The sequence below is a fragment of the Desmodus rotundus genome, chromosome 12 (genome assembly GCF_022682495.2).
Source record: "Desmodus rotundus isolate HL8 chromosome 12, HLdesRot8A.1, whole genome shotgun sequence".
Lineage (NCBI taxonomy): Eukaryota > Metazoa > Chordata > Mammalia > Chiroptera > Phyllostomidae > Desmodus > Desmodus rotundus.
This window is the reverse complement of record NC_071398.1, coordinates 42,896,753-42,916,501: the sequence shown is the minus strand read 5'-3', so window position 1 is coordinate 42,916,501 and position 19,749 is coordinate 42,896,753. Positions and strand designations below refer to the sequence as shown.

General features: G+C 55.3%; 1 protein-coding gene across 2 annotated transcripts; it reads left to right on the top strand.

Annotated features, from left to right (window-relative positions):
* Positions 1-3: 3 nt before the first annotated feature.
* Positions 4-15,890, top strand: PPP1R13L (protein phosphatase 1 regulatory subunit 13 like). Of its 2 annotated transcripts, none has more exons than XM_053914509.1 (13): positions 4-149; positions 5,724-5,800; positions 5,902-6,044; positions 6,429-6,942; positions 7,045-7,143; positions 7,235-7,326; positions 7,625-8,099; positions 9,472-9,926; positions 12,195-12,326; positions 12,431-12,564; positions 12,666-12,832; positions 14,288-14,487; positions 15,268-15,890. In XM_053914509.1, exons 2-13 carry the CDS (start codon positions 5,746-5,748, stop codon positions 15,304-15,306), a joined length of 2,505 nt encoding a protein of 834 aa, XP_053770484.1. In that variant the 5' UTR covers positions 4-149; positions 5,724-5,745; the 3' UTR covers positions 15,307-15,890. The 2 variants fall into 2 exon arrangements, with proteins under 2 accessions (XP_053770484.1, XP_053770483.1); XM_053914508.2 differs by lacking the exon at positions 4-149 and adding an exon at positions 668-1,511.
* The last annotated feature ends 3,859 nt before the right edge of the window (positions 15,891-19,749 follow it).

The following is a 19,749-nucleotide window of genomic DNA, read 5'->3' as shown; positions in this document are numbered from 1 at the left end:
TAGAGCCCCGCCTGGTCCCGGCGGGAGTCTCCCTTAGTCTCGCAGACATTATTTGCGCCAACGTCGCCTTAAAGGGGCAGTCACACTGATAGGGCCTTACTCTTAAAGAGACAGGAAGGTCGATTGGTCTGAAATTCTTAAAGAGATAGGTAAGAGTCTTGATTGGCATGGCTGTGCTTTCTGTGTTACAGTTCCTTCTGGGGAGGCCCAGATGCCTCGGAAGTTAAGGACTTGAGTGGAAGGAGTGGGGAAATGGAGGAAAGGGGTAATTTCTCCGGGGGGTTGAATTATCATCCAGGGGCGGGGCTTCTGGACTTTGGGGGAGCGGGAAAGATAGGGGCGGGGCCTGTGTGTCTCTGGGCGGAGCCTCCAGACTCTGGAGCTAGTCCCGAGTGGGGCAGTGCAGGCTGAAGGGTAGGACTTGGGGGTCCAGCGAGAGGGGTAGATGTCCCGGAGGATTTAGTCATTTGGGGGGACACATTCCCGAAGGCCTTGAAGAAGGGAGGGGTAGTAGATCAGAGCCCCTTCCCGGACCCGGGGCGCGTGTAAACAGCTACACGTGGGCCCAGATTTGGGGGACGCGTCCACGCCCCTTCTGACAGTTACTGCATCGCGTGGGGCGGCGGGCGGAGCCGCGAGACAGCGGCTAGACAGGGTGACCCAACTGCATTCCTAGCCGGTGTGTCAGCGCCGCTTCCCGCCCCCTCTGCCGAGATTGCGGATCCTACTCCTGAATTGGGGTACCCCTCTTTTCAAAGACAGCAGCTTCTCAGAGCGGAGGGAGGGTCAGCCTGGGATCGCGGGACAGTTCCCGCGCGTGGGCGAAACGCGGGGACTTAGCCCCTGCGGGCTCCCGGACTACAATTCCCAGAGGACGCGAGGAAGGGAGGCGCCAGACCTACGTCCGGACGCTGCTAGGGATTGTAGTCCCAGCCTTGGGCGCTGTTGTTGGAAGATCCTGTAAAGATCCAACCCACCCTTTTTACCGGCGGAGAGACTGAGGCTTAGAGACCTGAGGGGATACTGATTTAGCGGGGCTCTCTTCTCTTTCTAGGGGCGTGGCGTGTGAGTCTCCCCCAGCCTCTAACCTTCTACTCCTTTGGTGGTGTGCAAATCTTCAAAAAAGAAGGGGGAAAGTGAGCCGGGAGGGATGGGCAGGAACTCAGGAGTTCGTCACCCGCAGCCTCAGAGAGGTAGAAGGCTGGACTCTATTTCCGTGGCCAGGTCGCCCTAGGCTTCTGGGCCTCGCCCTTCCTCTCTGTGAAATAGACTTCACATGACTCCTGATGGGAATGGCTCAGTCTGTGCCCTGCTCCTCCGGGACTACAAGTCCCAAGGCGCTCGGAGCGACCCCGGCTCCCCCGCCCCTCGGGGACCCGCCTCCCTCCTGCCGGAGTCACGTTGTCTAACCTGTTCCCGGAGCCTGCCCCGCCCCGTCCTCCGCTCCCCGCCGCCGGAGTCGGAGCCGGAGCCCGAGGAAGCCCCCTGGTGCCAGGATCTGCCCTGGATCCGTGAGTTTCACCCCCCTGGGGTTCAGCGGCTCCGGGAGAGTAGACACCCGCGTCTCTGGAAGGACTGGGAGGGGACTCAGACGCTGGGTCCCAGCGCGGAATTAGGGGTGCACAGACGCCAGGGTCCTTGGAAGGAGAGAACTCGGATACCTGATGTACTGAGCAGAAGTAAAGGGAGCCTAGATGCTTAAGTTCTTGGAATAGAGGACTCGGACTCCACGGTCCTGGAGTGTGTTGGGGCTGGGACTCCTGAGCTCCTCGAACTGGGGGCTCTCAGAACCCTGAGTCCTTGAGTAGAATTGGGGTACAAGATGCCTGAGTCTTGGACAGAAATGGGAGGCTCAGATGGCTGGGGCTCTGGAACTGGGCGGCCATCCCCACTGCCCTTGTTCTCCACTGAGCCCGTAAGTCTCCAAGACTTAAGGGTGGGGTGGGGATAGTGGAACCCGGGTCCCTGAAATGGAGCAAGACAAATACCACCCTCTGCACACTGTGTCCCTGCCTCCCCCCCCCCCCTTTCTGGCTCTGGGATGGGGGCTGGGGGGAGAAGGACAGGGGCAGCTCTACAACCCCTTCTGTGCCGCTGGGTGCTTCCCAACATGTCATTAACCGAGGCGTCAGACCTGCCTAACCAGAGAAGGGACCTCCGCCCCAGAGCACCCCCTGGCACGGGCGTGGTGCGGCCGATTGCCCCACGGAGGTGGGAGACAGCTAGGGTTTGCAGAGGGCAGGCGCTCCAGATAGAACCGGGGGCAGAATTCCAGAAGGTGGGGTTGGATTCTGGGAGGCTTGCATGGCTGGCCAGTACACAGTCGTTACACAGAGAGGATGGGAGTAAATCGAGGCTTAGAGGTCAGAGCTGGCGGGGAGGGTGAAGATTTGGGTCCCTCTCCCTCCACAGCTCTCTGGGGTGCAGAATTCCATCCATTCCCACCAGATTTTCTGACTAACCTTCTCCCTCAGAGGGGTTCCTGGCTCTGACCCCGAGGTGAGAAGTGTCACCCCCACCCCCACCTCTCTGACCTGAGGTAGCGTGGGAGATAAGGGAGGGATAGAGGCTAATTCTGGAGGCGTGTGTCTGTCCTTGAAGCAGGGGGAGGGCAGGGCCCTGCACCTCGGTCTGTCTGTCTTCCCCTTCTCTCCACCCTGTGTCATGTGAAGGGATTAAACAAGGGCTGGGAGGGAGGCAAAGGGCTCTGAGGAGAGCGGGAAGAACTTCCTAAAAATCTGGGCTTGACAGGCACTTGTTGATAGTCCGCGATGACATTAACAATAATAACCAGGCTGCCAAGGCCGAGCTCACAGCGCGCCAGGCTCAGGGCGGGTGGGTAGACCGGATGGTTCCCATTGTCCCGGGCGACTGTTCAGAGCTGTCACTTCCAATGAGCTTTGCTGGCCCCCACCTCCGGGAATGACTTCTCCCTACGCCAGTGGGGAAACTGAGGCTGGAGAGCAGACACAGCCCACACCCTGGGCTTTTGCCACTTTCTGTCTGGAACCTTCCAGGGTTGCTCAGGTCCCTGTGCTTAAATTGTTGTGGATGACCCCTGGCCAGAATTCAGGAATGTGCGTGTAGCGCTTAGGGCTCAGGAAGTCAAGTCTCCAGAGATTAAAAAAAAAGAAGGCAGGGCTTTTAGAATCTCAGAAAGAGTTGAAAGGGCCCTTTTTGGGGGGAAATAGTACTTTGGGTATTGAGCCCTCACTTAATGAGCAGCGCAGGAAGACCGCCATAAGAATCCTGTATGTGTGAACTGCACTCGGTGCCCTGCACCGCTCCAACGTAGACTCTGTGCCTACATGACCTTACTCAAATCTCACACCCCTGTGAGGTGAAGGTATTAAACCCCGCATGATGCACACGAGGAAACTGAGGCGCAGAGGCTTAGAGAGGGGACGCCCTAGCCCATTCCACAGCTGTCTCCAGAGAGGGAAACCAAGTCCCAGAGAGGGTGGGGACACTCTCAGCATCAGTCCGTCCGCACGGAGCTGTGGGATTACAGCCTGGGTTTCCCCAGGCCAGCCTGGCACTCTGACCTGGCTTCTACCGAGGGTGATTCCTCCAGGAAGCGCCACTCCCTCCCTCCTGTCGGGATTCTTAACCCAAAGTACCTGCCTGGGGTGCGGAGAAGGCCTGGAAAAGAGAGCTAGGGGCGGATGGGAGGGGAGAAGCGGAAGCTCGAGGGGGGGGTGGAGGTTGGAGAGGACCTGGGGATGGAGGGCAAGGGCCTGGGAGCAGAGGCGCCGCCCGCGCAGCCCTCACGCCCCGCCCGACCCCTGCCCCCCTGCCGCGGGAGGTTTTGCACCTGCCTGGACCCGCCGAGCATTCCCGGGGTCTGAGCTCAGGAGCTGTCCTTCCGCTGGGCTGGGGGTCGGGCCGTCACCCGGAGCGCCCCCTGGCGGCCCCGACTGTCCCTCGGTCCGCACCAGCCTCGGGTCGGGCCCCACGCCCAGCCTAGGCATTTCCTCCGAGCCAGAGGATGTCAGCGTGGGATCTGAGAGTCTCAGAAATCTGGAAATCATGACATCCCCAGAAGAAGCACTCGCTGCCTTCAGTGCTGGCACCGGGGGCCGCATAGAATTGATCCGTTTTTATATTTTACCAGACACTTACAGAATGTTTCCTCTGTATCTCTGAGATTCTAAAAGACCCGAGTTTTGACTTCCGTAGTCTCTGCTGTCTGAGGCATTAATTCCTCTTGGCACCTTCTGGCCACTTGGGTCCTCCCCACAGTTCTCTGGGGTAGACTGCTGTTCCTCATGTTACAGATCAGGAGACCGAGGCAGTCTTGTCAGGGTCGGGCAGTGGAACCACCAGATTAGATCCCTGGAAGCCTGGCTCCTTCCTTCTGCTCTTGGCCACTGCGCCACACCACACAGCTGCCCGGACTTTTGGGACAGTAGGGTCCTCGGAGAGAGTGAACGTGGTGCAGGAGGATGGGCAACCTAGGCTAGCCAAATTGGAGAATTCTAGAATGTTCCAGATAGAATCTTGGACTCAGAACTTTCCAACAGTTGACTCTCAAGCTAAAGGTTTTTGGTTCTGTAGAACAATCTCAAGGTCCTTAAATGTTAGAATCTAGGCCACTGAGAGATTGAAGAGGCCTCTCTGAACAGTTAATTTACCTCCCTTCACTGTTGGGGAAACTGAGGCCCAGGGAGGAAAGGGGACATGTTGCCCAAGGTTATACACTCCCAACACACCCAAACAAGCCACCAGCTCCAACAGGTTCTGTTCTGAGGCTTCTCAGACAGAAGCTGGGATCGGCATGTCCCAGCCCGCCCCGCTGCCCACGCCTGAACCGCCAAAGCCAAGCGGTAGGTGAAGCCTGGGGAAGTGGCAGAGCTGGTGGGCGTGGCAGCTACTGTGGGGATGGGGATAGTGCTGGCCTGACCGGTTCCTGCTGGCCTGTGGGCCGATGACCACAGCAGCCCAGCCTCCCCTGGCCACTTCCCTGTTCTTCCCGTGTACACTGGGTCTCTGTGGACTAGGACTCCTTTGGGGGGGGGGGGACTCAGGACAGGAGGCTGAGTGATCCTTGCCCTCTGGGACCCTTCCATTCTGGTGGAGATGACCCAAAATAACAAGGTAGATCCAGGCGTGAATCCTAGTACCGCTGGCCGCTTGCAAGGTGACCTTGAACAAATGTCTCTGAGCCCCGCTTCCTTGCCTGCTATGCTGATTTCACCATTGAATGAAGTATTGGGTGCAAAGCATTTGGCACAATTCTAGGAGGCAGTGGCTCATCAACAAATGATTGTTTTATTTTATTATATCAAGCCACTAGCAGAGATCCTGGCCCTCAGTAGGCAGAACAATCATTATTTATAAAAATATCCTCAGCACCTAGCTCAGTGTCTCCTGATCCATAGTAGGCATTCAGTAATCGATAGATATTCTTATTGCATCCTCTGTTCACTATAATGCCTGGCGCATAGTAGGCGATCAATGGATTAACTTTTGAAGGAATGATTCAAGTCTTATTAGGGCTGAGACACATGGACAACGAGCCATGTAAAGAGTGAATTGACCCGCATCTTCCAGGAGGGTTTTGAAGGAGTTGGCATTTCCCAGCCAGGGAAGTGGAGGGACATAGCCCTTACAGTGGAAGGAACTAGCAGAGTAAAGGCGCTGTCCTGCTCCTCTCGGCCCGCTTCGGGCGCTCAGAGGGGCGGTGTCTGAGAAGACTCTTCTCCCTCCCACCCCGAACGCAGGCGCCCCGCTCCGGCAGGCACCATGGACAGCGAGGCATTCCAGGGCGCAGGGGACATTCTGGACCTGAACTTCCAGTGTGAGCTTGGGAAGGGGTCTGGGTGGGGGAGGGGCGGCCGGGCGCGGAGTCGGGCCCTTACCTGGAGGTCCCGGGCCTTACCGCCACTCCCGCCCGCCCAGCTCTGGCCATGAAGCATATGGACTTGAAGCAGATGGAGCTGGACACGGCTGCAGCCAAGGTCGACGAACTGACCAAGCAGCTGGAGTCGCTGTGGTCAGACTCTCCGACGCCACCTGGCTCTCAGGCTGGAGCCCCGCTTAGGGTGAGCCCGCTCGCCCGGTCCCCATCCTGGCCCCCCCCCCCCAAAGCCAGCTTCTTTCTGCCTGGAGTTCAGGCAAGGCTGGTGGGTAGCGTTATGCGGGTTGTGGGCGATTTAAGGACACTTTAAAAAGGGGACGAGTGGAAGTGGACACCCAGGAGGACCCACGGAAGGAAAAGGCCTTTTTCTAAGTGGCTCCAAGGCGCTGTATGGTTGGGCTAGCCTCTGTCCTGATTTCAGGGCTCTGCCCCCCAACAGCCCTCGCTGGGCTCTTGGTGCCTCAATCTCCAGCCCCGGTCCGACCTGCCTTGGGTTGATTTTCAGTGACCCATTTTGACCTCCTCCCAACCCTCTACTAATGTCTCCATTGACCCCTCAATGTCCCAGCCTCAGATGCTCCGGTATAGCTCCAGCCCGGTCTCCGAGCCTTTCAGCAGCCGCGGGTCCTCCTGGAGGGCGACCAGCGACGGCACAGACACCCCGTTCGGACGCTCTGAGAGCGCCCCGACTCTGCTCCCCTACAGCTCGCTGTCCGCTAAGGGCCGGCCGTCATCACCACGCACCCCGCTCTACCTGCAGCCAGACGCCTACAGCAGCCTGGACCACGCGCCCCCGTCCAGGCCCCGCGCCTTCGATGGCGCAGGCGGCTCCCTCGGCCGTGCGCCTTCCCCACGGCCCGGCTCGGGACCGCTCCGCCAGCAGGGTCCCCCCACGCCCTTCGACTTCCTGGGCCGCGCCAGCTCCCCACGTGGCAGCCCCCTGGCCGAGGGACCCCAGGTCTTCTTCCCGGAGCGCGGGCCCTCGCCTCGCCCCGTGGCCGCCTACGACGCGCCAGCTGCCTTTGGGAGCCCCCTGCTGGGCATGGGCAGCAGCGCCCTTGCCCCGCCTCTGCGCGCCCAGGGTAAACCCGGGGGTCGAACTGGAGCTCAGGGGTCGGGGTTGGGTGGGGTGAAGGACCTGGGGCTAGCTGCCTCTCGCATCCTCATTTACCACCTCTCCCCAGATGACCTAATGCTGCGACGGCGGCCTCCCAAAGTCTGGAACGAGTCGGATCTGGACGTAGCTTACGAGAAGAAGTCTTCACGGACAGCTAGCTACGAACGTCAGTGATGGGAGGTCCGGGGGAGGGGGGAGGGGCGTGTGGAGGGTGCCGGAGAGGCGACTCCCAGACCCTAATGATTCCCCCATCTTAGGCCTAGACGTCTTCACGAGGCCCTCCTCACCGAGCCTGCAGCTGCTACCGTGGAGAGAGAGCAGTCTGGATGGGCTGGGGGCCACCGGCAAGGTGAGGGGAAGGAGAAGCTTGTGGAGGGGGCTGATGGGCAAGGGCAGGGAGTGGAGTCAGGGCTGGCCTCCCCCGCCAGGCTGTGGCCCCCACTTTCTGTGCCCTTCCTCAAGCTCTTCCTTCTTTATCCTGGATTTCCAACCCTTCCCTTTCCTCCTTCCCTCACTCTCTCCAGCTTCCCTCACATCCTTCTCTCCCTTCTCACCTTTTGCCCTCCCTTCCTGTAGCGTTCCCTGAGCCTTATCTTCCTCCTGCCTGAGCCCCTTCTTCCTTCCCTCTTCCCCTCTTTCTCCCCCAGGACAACCTCACCAGCGCCACCTTGCCCCGCAATTACAAGGTCTCCCCTCTGGCCAGTGACAGGCGTTCTGATGTGGGCAGCTATCGCCGATCGCTGGGCTCTGCTGGGCCATCAGGCACTTTGCCCCGAAGCTGGCAGCCTGTCAGCCGTATCCCCATGCCCCCTTCTAACCCCCAGCCCCGCGGTGCCCCCCGCCAGCGCCCCATCCCCCTCAGCATGATATTTAAGCTGCAGAACGCCTTCTGGGAGCACGGGGCCAGCAGGTCCATGTTCCCTGGCTCCTCCATCTCCAGAGCTCCTCCACCTAAGCTGCCTCTGCAACCCCAGGCACCGCCCCAGCCCCAGCCCCAGCCCCAGCAACAGCCCCAGCTGCCCCCACAGCCCCAGGCACAACCACAGCCCCAGCCTCAGCCCCAGCCCCAGCCTCAACCTCCTGCCCCAGTGCCCCAGATCCCCCAACCGACCTGGAGTGAAGGTGAGTCTGCAGTTGGGGTTCCAGAGGGCTTGGTGAAGGGAGGGCAAATGACTGGGGACTCGACCAGCAGGGGGTGCCATCACAGCCAAGCACCTGTTTTCAGCCCCGGTCCCTGCAGAGAGAGCTAGGCTCCACAAACTCTGAAATTTGTTGGGGAGCTAGTTACAGACAGCGCAGTGGTTAAGCATGGACTGGAGTCAGACTGCTTGGCGCCGTGCTGTGTGACGTGGACAAGTCACTTAACCTCTCTGGACCTCAACTTCCTTGAGTGTAAAAGATGACGATAGAACCTATCTTATTGGGATATGGTATTAGATTATTTAATTTATATAAAGTCCTTAAAATGAGGCCTGATGTATAGTCAGCTTATCACAATCACATGTGTTATCATAATTATAATATTTTCTGGCGTGAGACCAGTGCAGGGCTTGGAGGTAAGCAGACTGGTTTTTGAGCCCCTCTCCACCTCTGACTTGCTGTGTGACTCAGGATAAATCAGTTAACCTATCTGAGCTTCACTTTTCTCATCTGTGAAGAGAGGTTGAGCCCTGGCTGGTGTGGCTCAGGGGATTGAGCGCCGGCCTGCGAACCAAAGGGTCACTAGTTCGATTCTCAGTCAGGGCACATACCTGGGTTGCGGACCAGGTTCCCAGGAGGGGGTGCGAGAGGCAACCACACATTGATGTTTCTCTCCCTCTCTTTCTCCTTTCCTTCCCCTCTCTAAAAATAAGTAAATAAATAAATAAAATCTTCTAAAAAGAGAGAAAGAGGTTGACAATATCTACTGCACAGACTGTGATGGGCATTCAATGTATAGTAACGTGTAGAGAGTGATCATTATTGTGCCTGCCTGCTTTAAGAGCTCTGATGGGAGGAATCAGACAGCAGAGACCACCACGACCAGGATCCTAGTTCCAGCAGGAGTTTTCTCTGCCTGATGGGTCAGGAGGGAGAATTCTTAGAACCTTAGATCGTCAGCCTGCACGATGGTAGGAGTGCGGAGTCAGAGGGCAGTGAGTCCGAATCCACACCGTATGTCATCAGGCACCTGGCTTGCTCTCTCTGAGACCTGGCTTCCCTCTCCATGATGAGGTGATAGCCATAACTACCTTATAGCGCAGTGAGGTGAGACGTCAGTAAGACAAGCATGTAAAGCACCAGCCACAGGCTAAGTGCTTGATAAATGGGACATGTCATCATTGTATATTAGTCCCAGCCCAGGGAAAGTGTAACCCGGAGAGAGCAAGGAACTGCCCTGAGGTCACACAGCAAATCAGGTGCTGCTCCCAGGTTGTGAAAGTTGTGGGGAGGGAGTCTTGGGGGTGGGGTCTTCTGAGAGCCCCTCCTCTGATTTGTCTCTCGTTCCTTCTAGGCACCCCCAAAGCCCCTGCTGAGCTGGAGCCTGAACCAGAGCTGGAGGGGCTGCTGGCGCCAGTGCTGGAGGCCGGCGATGTGGATGAAGGCACTGTGACTCGGCCCCTCAGCCCCACGCGGCTGCAGCCAGCTCTGCCACCTGAGGCACAGTCGGTGCCCGAGCTGGAGGAGGTGGCGCGGGTGCTGGCGGAGATTCCGCGGCCCCTCAAACGCAGGGGTTCTATGGAGCAGAGCCCTGCTGTAGCCCTGCCCCCCACCCACAAGAAGCAGTACCAGCAGATCATCAGCCGCCTCTTCCATCGGCATGGCGTGCCTGGGGGGCCTGAGCCCGAGCTGTCCTCCATCTCTGAGGGATCCGAGGCCAGGGCAGGGCCCCCTGCCCCTGCCCCACCAGCTCCCATACCGGCCCCGGCCCCACCCCAGAGCAGCCCACCAGAGCAGCTGCAGAGCATGGTGAGTAATACAGGAAGAAAGTGGGGAATATTAGCACAGGGGAAGCGCCCCTTCCCTTTTAGGACAGAACCGGGAAATTGCGCACACGACATCTGCCACACCCTATCGGCTAGGAACCCAGCCACAGGGGAGGCTGGGAAATGTAGTCTTTAATCTACTGTGCCCATGTTCAGAAGAAAGGTGGAACATGGATGGAGGGCATCTGGAGGACTTGGCCACTCAGACCTTTCCCTCCCCCTCTCCAATATCCCCACCACTGCCTCAAGGTCATCTTTTCAGGAATCATGGAGTCTTTTATTTTTATTGATTTGAGAGAGAGAGAGAGATCAATTTGTTGTTCCACTCATTTATGCATGCCTTGGTTGATTCTTGTATGTGCCCTGACCGGGGATTGAACCTCCAACGTCGGTGTATCGGGACAACGCTCTAACCAACTGAGCTACCTGGCTAGGAACTGTGGAGTCTTACACCCTGGAAATGACTGCGTCTTGGCAGGCAGAGGGTTCGTCCCGGAACCTGAAAAGCCTGTCTGAATCCAGGCAGTCACCATTTCACTCCCTGGTCGCCACACAGACTCTTGTTTCAGCTTTCTTTGGAGATCTTCTCTCTCCTTTTATTCCTCCATGAGCCCACACCATGGCTAGAAATGGCCCAGCCAGCTCTGACTCAAAATGACCTCTTAGTTCAAGCCCATGGGGTCCTCTGAGTCTACTTGGAGCATCTTCCGTTCCAGTTTTCGAGAGCAAGTCTCTGGCTGCCGAGGCTGTGCGTGTTATGGTTAAGTGTCAAGCTAAGTTGCCTGGGTTCAGATCCCAGCTCCACAGCGCTAACCAGCTGTGCAACCTTGGGCAAGACACTTAGCCTCTCTGGGCTTCAATTTTCTCATCTGTAAAATGGGGCTGAGAATAACCATAAAATGGGGCTGCTGCGAGGGTTACATATATTAGCATACCGCTTAGAATAGTGCCTGGCACTTAACTGTTAACTGCTATTACTGTTGTTAACATCTGGCCAGGGGATGACCTCCGGCTGGATCTTGGTCCAGTCCCTGCATCTTGGCTGGGGGGGGGGGGCAGGGTGTAGTCACATGGAGCAGTCCTGATTGCTCAGTGAGGGGAGACAGAGGAAGGGGAACAATGCCCGAAGTAGTGGGGGCACCCCAAAATGCCTGCTCCTAAGGGTGGAACCAAGAACCGTTGAGGCTTAGGATCAAGAATGGAAGAATGAGTTTGTCTTGAAATGGTCCAGTTGCGTCAATGTAGAATCACAAAATCCTGGCCACGGAGAAACTTGCAAACCCACAGAATTCGAGAATTCAGCCCTGGCCTCACAGTCTTGGAATGGTAGCATTCCAGAAGCTGAGAGCCCTGGAGGTTTGAAGGCTAAGATCTTAGAATTAAAAAGTAATATAGGGCCTGGTTATTACTGATGCTTAAAGTCACAAAGTCACAGATTAGTACACTAATATGTTGTTATACAGATTTATATTTTAAGTGACTACTTCCACTAGAAAGGAGTAACCAAACACCATAGAAACTTGGAGGAAATAGGTAACACTAGAATGAAGAGGTCGAAATCACAGCACTCGGAGAGAGAACCATGACTTAACATCTACAGTACTTCCTTCCACTCCTTTGGAAGGAAATTCTAACTATATAATGGTCAAGTTCTCAATCATAGAACCTTGGGAATGCCGTGTCCCGGGTCCTCAGCAATACAAAATGGCACAAGTTAGCATTTCTGGACTCAAAGCATTTTGGGAACTTCAAATAACTGAGCATCAGAGTTTTGGGATCAGTGGCTTTTGGGGTCTCCGAATTCCAGAACCTGGAACTTACTGACATCAAAGACCAGAATCCCAAATGCTTCGTGCTCAGCATAAATGAATCTCTTGAAACCCAAAGACAAGAAAGCACAAGGAATGTATGATAAATACACCATTCCAAACATCTGGGATTAGCTTTTGGTGACATTTTGTCACGTGTGTTTCATAGCATTTATATTTTTATTAAAAAGAGATGACACTTCCACAATCATCCACCCGATTATCTCCCAGCTTCCTCTCAGCTCTCAGAGCCAAGATTTCCAAATCACTGGATTCCCTGACTTGTGGGGGACCAGGTGATGCAGAACTGAGTGAGCCACCTCCCTTCCCACAGCCTGCTGAGGCGGCTGCCGCCCGGTCCCTGAACCTCTGTGTTCCCCTTTGGGTAATGGGTATATTAACAGTCCCCGCAAGCCTCTGAGGTTCCCCACTCTGCGCCCCAGGAGATGCGCTCGGTGCTGCGCAAAGCTGGATCCCCTCGCAAGGGCCGCCGCGCTCGTCTCAACCCGCTGGTGCTCCTGCTGGACGCCGCGCTGACCGGGGAGCTGGACATGGTGCAGCAGGCGGTGAAGGAGGTGAGCGCTGCGGGAGAGCCGGGCTGGCGCGGCACGGAGCGCGGGCGCTAACGTGAACAGGTGGGCGGCGGGGTACTGAGCCTCTCGGTCTCGCACCCGCCCAGATGAACGACCCAAGTCAGCCCAATGAGGAGGGCATCACGGCCCTGCACAACGCCATCTGCGGCGCCAACTACCCCATCGTAGACTTCCTCATTGCGGCGGGAGCCAACGTCAACTCCCCCGACAGCCACGGCTGGTGAGCCCGGACCCGGGGCGAGCTTAGGGCAGGGACAGCGCTGGGGGCCTAGACCTCCGCCGTCAGCCACGCTGCTGCTCACGCCTGCCTCCCTTGCCTAGGACGCCGTTGCACTGCGCAGCGTCGTGCAACGACACGGCCATCTGCACGGCCCTGGTGCAGCACGGTGCAGCCATCTTCGCCACCACGCTCAGTGATGGCGCCACTGCCATCGAGAAGTGCGACCCCTACCGAGAGGGTTACACGGACTGCGCCACTTACCTGGCAGGTGCGAGGCACGGGGCTGGTGGGCTGGAGCAATTCTGGGGGAGGGGGTCGTGGGGTCCTGGGCACCCATCTGGCAGGTGTTGAGAGTAGGGGAGGCTGGCAGACTGCCCCTCACATTCACCAGAGAGAGGACTTGGGGGCTGTTCCAACCATGTGGCACAAGTACCTTAAGAAAGGGTGGCAGATAGGCCACCTGTGCTACCTTGAGGGGAGAGGGGGCCATGAGGGCTGTGCCACACAAGCTGGACTCCTGCAGGGAGAAAAGTGGTGGTGGAGATTGCACAGTTCATCTGCTTTCTCACCTGGGGGTGGGGGTGGGGAGCTGGACATTCCAACTACACCACCTACCTGGCGTAGATAGGGTTGGGCAGGTGGGCTCTGCCACCTGGGGGAGGTACAGCAGCACACAGCCCGCAGGTGAGCAGGCCATGGCTTCCGTGGAGGGGCTGGGGGACTCTTCCACTTGTAGGGAGACATGAGCTGTACGCCACACCTCCAGGAGGGGGGCCACATCACCTAACCAGGTAATGGGAGGAACTAGGTAGGCTGTACCTGGGGGGGTGTGCCCAGGCTCTGCAGTGCACACCTGGGGGGGCATGGTATTTGAGGGAGGAGCCGAGAGGGGCTACACGAAGGAACGGCAGTCGGCTGTGGTGCCTGTTGCAAAAGGGGCTAGAGCGTGGGGCTGTATCATCTTCCTCACAGGTGACGGGGGTGGGCTGGGATCTGACCACTATGGGGAAGTAGAGTGTTCACTGAAGAGAGGAAGGGCTGTGCGCTCCGGGCCGGGACTGGGCCACTGCACCTTCGTCACAAGTAGTGAACTGTCTGTCCTACCTGTCTCCAACATGGAGAGTTCTGTGAGGGGGAAGACTGGGCAGCACAGCTGGCAGGGAGGGGAGCAGAAATTGGGATGCAGGGCACTGAACCCCTAAAGAGGGAGATCATGGTGGGCTATGGGGGGAGGGTGTGGGTGGGCTGTACCATCTGGAGAAGTTATTGCAGCCTTTGGGGGACTTAATCACTTGGGGTTGGGGGAGTGGGGTAGACTGCACCTTCTGGAAAGGGGATCTCCTCCTAGGGGGAGCTGGAGTAGGGCTGTACCATCTGAATAGGAGGCTGTCCTCTGTGGAGACTGTACCACTAAAGTGAGGGCCGTGCAGACAACGCAGACACCTGTGTCTCTGAAATTGACACGGGGACCTGATGTACCAGAGGGAATGGGACCACTGACCCTGCCTCGGGGGTTGGCCCAGCTTGATGGACGCCAGTGTTCTGGAATTTGGAGACTGCCAGTCCCGGCAGCTGACTCCAGCTCAGGCGCCCCTATGCGGAGAGGGGTACTCGACTGTTCCGGTGGTTCATCCCCCAGCTGGGCGGGTGCCCCATCCCAGGGCCTGCCCCTGTCCCCAGCTTGCCGCGTGTCCCTAACCATCCCTGCCGTTTCGGGTTCCAGACGTGGAGCAGAGCATGGGGCTGATGCACAACGGGGTGGTGTACGCGCTCTGGGACTACAGCGCCGAGTTCGGGGACGAGCTGTCTTTCCGCGAGGGCGAGTCGGTCACCGTGCTGCGGCGGGACGGGCCAGAGGAGACGGACTGGTGGTGGGCCACGCTGTACGGCCAGGAGGGCTACGTGCCCCGCAACTACTTCGGGGTGAGTCCCGGGGAGCTATTGCGGGGCCCCCCTGCTGGCCGCTTGAGGAAAGACGCGTTCCCACAGGAAAAAGGGGCGAGAGGGTCAGGCGGATACATCGGTGGGTGGGGTCAGAAGAGTCCATATCCGCCTGGGGGGGCGGTGAGGAAAAGCCGGTTATAATGATGGGGGAGTAACGGGAGAGCCTCCGACTTGTGTCCCTTCACCAATACTGTCACACTGGTTATTGGAATGGTTCGTGCTCAAATATTCTTATTATCCTCCCTAATGATATTAATGGGAGGTAAAGAATGTATTTTAACCAAGGGGAATTATTTTATTGGTGGGGGAAAATTAAAGGGTTGTGTATTACAGGTGAGGAAACCTTTATTCCACTGATTTGGGCAGGGTGAGGAAGAATCCATTAATAAAATTATGGTAGGATTGAGGGAGATTCTACTAGGTCAGTGGAGGAGGTCAGGAAGATCCCACTGTACTTAGGGAAGAAGACGATTCTTTTGGTTTGGGGATCGGAGGAGGTGGGTCCCCACCGGACAGCCACGTGGCAGGGAGAGGCAGTGCGGAACGTTCCCGTTCATCAACCCGGCTGCTCACTGGAGGGCTCTGTGCCTAACGGTGACGGGGGCCTCTAGGGGCTCCAGAGCGGTGTGGGGGATGCTGAGACCGTCCCTTAGGAAGACATGGGATGATGGGGACTGCCTCGTGTTTGGGATGGGTGGGTGACTCCGTTCAATTTGGGGGTGGCAGCTCCTGGTGTCTGAACCTCTTGTCTTCCCTCAGCTCTTCCCCAGGGTGAAGGCCCAGAGGAATAAGGTCTAGCCGGAGAGGAGGATGTTTTCAAGGGAGACAGAAGGAGGCAGCTTTGCCTTCGCTCCGGACCACCCGCTCCACTACTGCTGCGCCTCCCTGCGCCCCTAACCCTTCCAGGGCGGGATTCTCGCCCCCAGCTCTCTCTTCCCTGGAAGCCCAGGGGAGAAGGAGAATGTTAGCCTTAAGTGTAGAAACCTGCCTTAGCTGTGGGAGGTCGTTGTGAGGCTGGGAATCATTGGGGGCAAGAGAGAGCCCCCCCATTTGCCAACTCAGACCACCCCCCCCCAACACTGGGCAAACCAGATACCATCCAAAGTGCCCCCCAACTCCCAGTGCAGACATCTCCCCAAGCCCCTCAAAGCAAGTCAACCCACCATCCCAGTGGGACGGGCCACTTCCACTGGCTTTACCTGGGAGTCACCTCTGCCCCCATTTCTCCCAGCAGCCTTTGCGGGGACCAGGTGAGGCACATGGGTCTCTCTACCAGGATCCCTGCTCCCGCTCTCCCCGACCACGTGCCTTCACACAGTGCCTGTTTGATAACAAAATGGGGAAGTTTTTCTTTCTAAATAAAGGTAGTTTGCTGAATTCCATTCTGACTTGATAAATGATCACCACTGTTCCTGTTTTTGGCAAAGCAGCCTTCAAGTCACCTCTTCGGGTAAATCCAGCCCTTCCTCTTTTATTATATTACAGCGTATGTCTGATAATTCAGTCATCTGACATTTGGGGCCGTCACCTCTGTAACTTGTTGAGTCTGCTGCTGGTTCTAATCACGGTTGATATGCTCCTCCCGTGTGTTGACATTATGGGTTGTGAGATCCTTTCTGTCAGACCTCTGTGTATCGGGAATCCTTGTGGCCTTGCTGAGAGTACAGCCCTGAAGGGGAAAGAGAGGGAGAAAAAACATCAATGTGTGGTTGCCTCTCACACGCCCCCTACTGGGGACCTGGCCCACAACCCAGGCTTAGGCCCTGACTGGGGAATCCAACCTTTGACCTCTTGGTTCACAGGCCAGCACCCAATCCACTGAGCTACACCAGCCAGGGCCCACTTCTCTGTTTCTTAAACTGCTCCTTAAAGGGTTTTGACAAAGCACGAGCCTCTATCTCTTCCGTATTGTTTCTGACAAATCATAAAGCTGCATCACTGGCATTGTCATTGCTGTCCAATACAATCACCACCAACCCCATGCAACTATTTAAATTTACATTAATTAACCCTGGCCTGAGTGGCTCAGTTTTCTGGACGTCGTCCCACAAAGTGAAAGGTCACTGGTTCGATTACTGGCCAGAGCATACACCTAGGTTGTGGGTTCAGTCCCCGGTTGGGACGCATATGACAGGCAACCCATCAATGTCTCTCTCTCACATTGATGTTTCTTTCCCTCTTTCTCACTCCCTACCCACCCTAAGAATACATACATACATACATTTACATTAATGAAAATTAACATTTTAAGGATTCAGTTCCACAGTCACACTAGCCGCTAGTGTGGACTCTAGGGAAGGAGCTCTGTCTGTGCCTTTTCTAGCTTCTGGAAGCTGCCTGTGTTCCTGGGCTTATGGCCCCCTTCTCTCTTCAAAGCCAGTACTTGCGTCTCCCCCAACTCATTGTTCCGTCTCCTCTGACTCTCCCGCCTCCCTCTCTCATTTGTGAGGATCCTTGTGATTACATTGGATCCTCCCAAATAATTCAGGATGATTGCCTCATCTCAAGACCCTTAATTTAATAGCATTTGCGAAATCCTTTCTGCCGTGTGAACTAGCAAAGGTGGCCAAGGGAATAAGGGGACAAGTCACTGCCCTCAAGTTCAAACACTGCCTGGACCTCTGGGAAGATGAAGCAATTATTAGTACTCTTTTCGAGGTGTGTTAATGACACTGTGGTTATGTTTTTACAAAGAGTCTTTAAGGCAGGGCTGTAACACTCATTTTCACGGGGGACCATGTCAGCCTCGCAGTTGCCTTCAAAGGGCTGGATGTTATTTTAGGACTGTATAAATGTAACTCCTCCTTAACAGTTAAGTGAGAGCTCGGCACTGCCGCCAGGTGGAAACAAGGTGCCGGGCTGGATAAAACAAGACGGAGGTCCAGATTTGGCCCGGTGGTTTTAAGATACACTTTCTGAAATATGGATGGAATGACATGATGTCTGGAATTTGCCTCAAAATAATTGACTGGTGGCCCTGGCCAGGGGACTCCGTTGGTTGGAGCATCTTACGTACACCAAAAAGGTTGTGAGTTGAATTCCTGGTCAGGGCACATACTTAGGTTATGGTTTCGATCCCCCATTGGGGGGTGTTTGGGAGACAATGGATCAATGTTTCTCGCACATTAATCTCTCTCTCATCAATAAAAACATACCCTCAGGTGACCACTAAAAAATAATAATAATAATTGACTGGTGGGAGGAAAAGTGTCTCGGGTGTAGATGGAGATCAGCCCTGACTTAGAAACTGAGGAAGCTTTAGTGTATGTGGGGCATCGTTATGTTATTCTCTCGACTTTGGTGTCTGTTTGAAATGGTCCTTCGTAAACAGAAATGGGTAAATCAGCTTTTCTGGTTTTAGTTTAAATACATTGAATTTTTAAAAAGCATAAGGAATGTGGTGTGAGGTGATTATTTTAATAGTACAGACCCGCTTAAGGAAGAGAATAGAAACCATTCGATTCTGGGTAATGGTTATCTCTGTATGCATCGAGAGTGAAAGGGATTAGAAAAACCTGCTCGGAGGGACATTTGTATTTGTGATGTTTAATTTTTGTTTTAAGCATTGAGATGGGAACCGAGAACTGAGTGTACTGTTTATCTTAAAATCTTCTGAAAATGTTCAAATTCTACAGAAGCACAAATTAATGGAAACACGTCTCCCGTGTGTCCGTATTACATAAAAAATAATCGACTCACACGATTTGGCTTCTGTTCCCATGGAGTGAACCTGCAGTGGAATCCTGAGAACTCATTCTTTTCTCTGCACCGCTTCACTCCGGGGACAGGTTCTGAGAAATGTGACGTTGGGCGATGCCGTCGTTGCGCGAACGTCAGGGAGCACAGACCTAGAGGATCTAGCCTGCTGTGTACTTAGGCTGTGTGGCGTGTCCTGTTGCAGCTAGGCTACAAGCCTGCACAGCATGTTACTGTATGAAGCAACACGAGATTAAATCAAGCACAAACGAAAATGATGCAATAAAGAGACGAGGCAAGATGTATGAGGCTGCTGTCTGCGTAACACAGCACGGTTTTACAGCACACGTATTTTTTATAATTAGAAAGAGTACACTCTAAAGTAATACATAGTAGCCCTGGCTGGTGTGGCTCAGTGGATTGAGTGCCGCCCTGTGAACCAAAGGGTTGCCAGCTGATTCCCAGTCAGGGCACACGCCTGGGTTGCGGGCCAGGTCCCCAGTAGGGGGTGCGCGAGAGGAAACACATTGATGTTTCTCTTCCTCTCTCCCTTCCCCTCTCTCTAAAAATAAATAAAATCTTTAAGAAAAACTGAAATAATAAAAAGTATAGGACAGTAAATACACAAACCCGTATCATAGTCATTTATTATCATTATCAAGTAATAGGTACTGTACTATACTTTTTAAAAAACCTTCACCCAAGGATATATTCACTGGTTTTATATTTTAAAACAAATATTTTATTTATTTATCTTTAGAGAGATGGGAGGGAGGGAGAAAGAGAGGCAGAGAAACACCGGCATGAGAGAAAGTCATCGACTGGTTGTTTCCCTCTCACACGTCCCAGTTGGGGATTGAACCCACAACCTTTTGGTGTATGAGACGACACTCCAACCAGCTGAGCCACCCGGCCAGGGCCTGTGCTATACTTGTGACTGGCAGCACAGCGGGTGTGTTTGCACCAGCGTCACCACAAACACGTGGGTAGTGGGTGGGCTACAATGTTAAGGTGGCTATGATGTCACTAGGTGATAGAAATCTTTCAGCTTCATTATAATCTTATGGGACCCGCCATATATGCGGCTGATGGTTGACAAGTCAGTGACTACATTCGTTTCCTGCAGCTGCTGTAAGAAATGACCCCAAACTTGGTGGCTTAAAACAACATGCACTTTTATTTTCACTTCTGAAGGCCAGGAGTCGGAACTCACTTTCACTGGGCTGACGTCAGGGTATTGGCAGGGCTGCACTCCCTCCGGATCGCCTGGGGAGCATCGGTTAGTTCCCTCGCCTTTTCCGCTTCAAAGCTGGCAGTGGAGCATCTTGCTTCAGTGTTACATCGCCTCTGCTTCTGTCCGATCTCCCTCTGGTTCCAGTTAGGGAGCCCCTGGGTATCTCGAGATCCCTAACTTCTTCACACCTGCGAAGTCCCTTTTGCCCTACAAGGATACACTCACGGGCCCGGGGACCACAGCCTGCAGATCTTTGGGGACGTTATTCAGCCTCCCTGGGGAACAATGCGATTTAAATAAGGTTGTCAAGG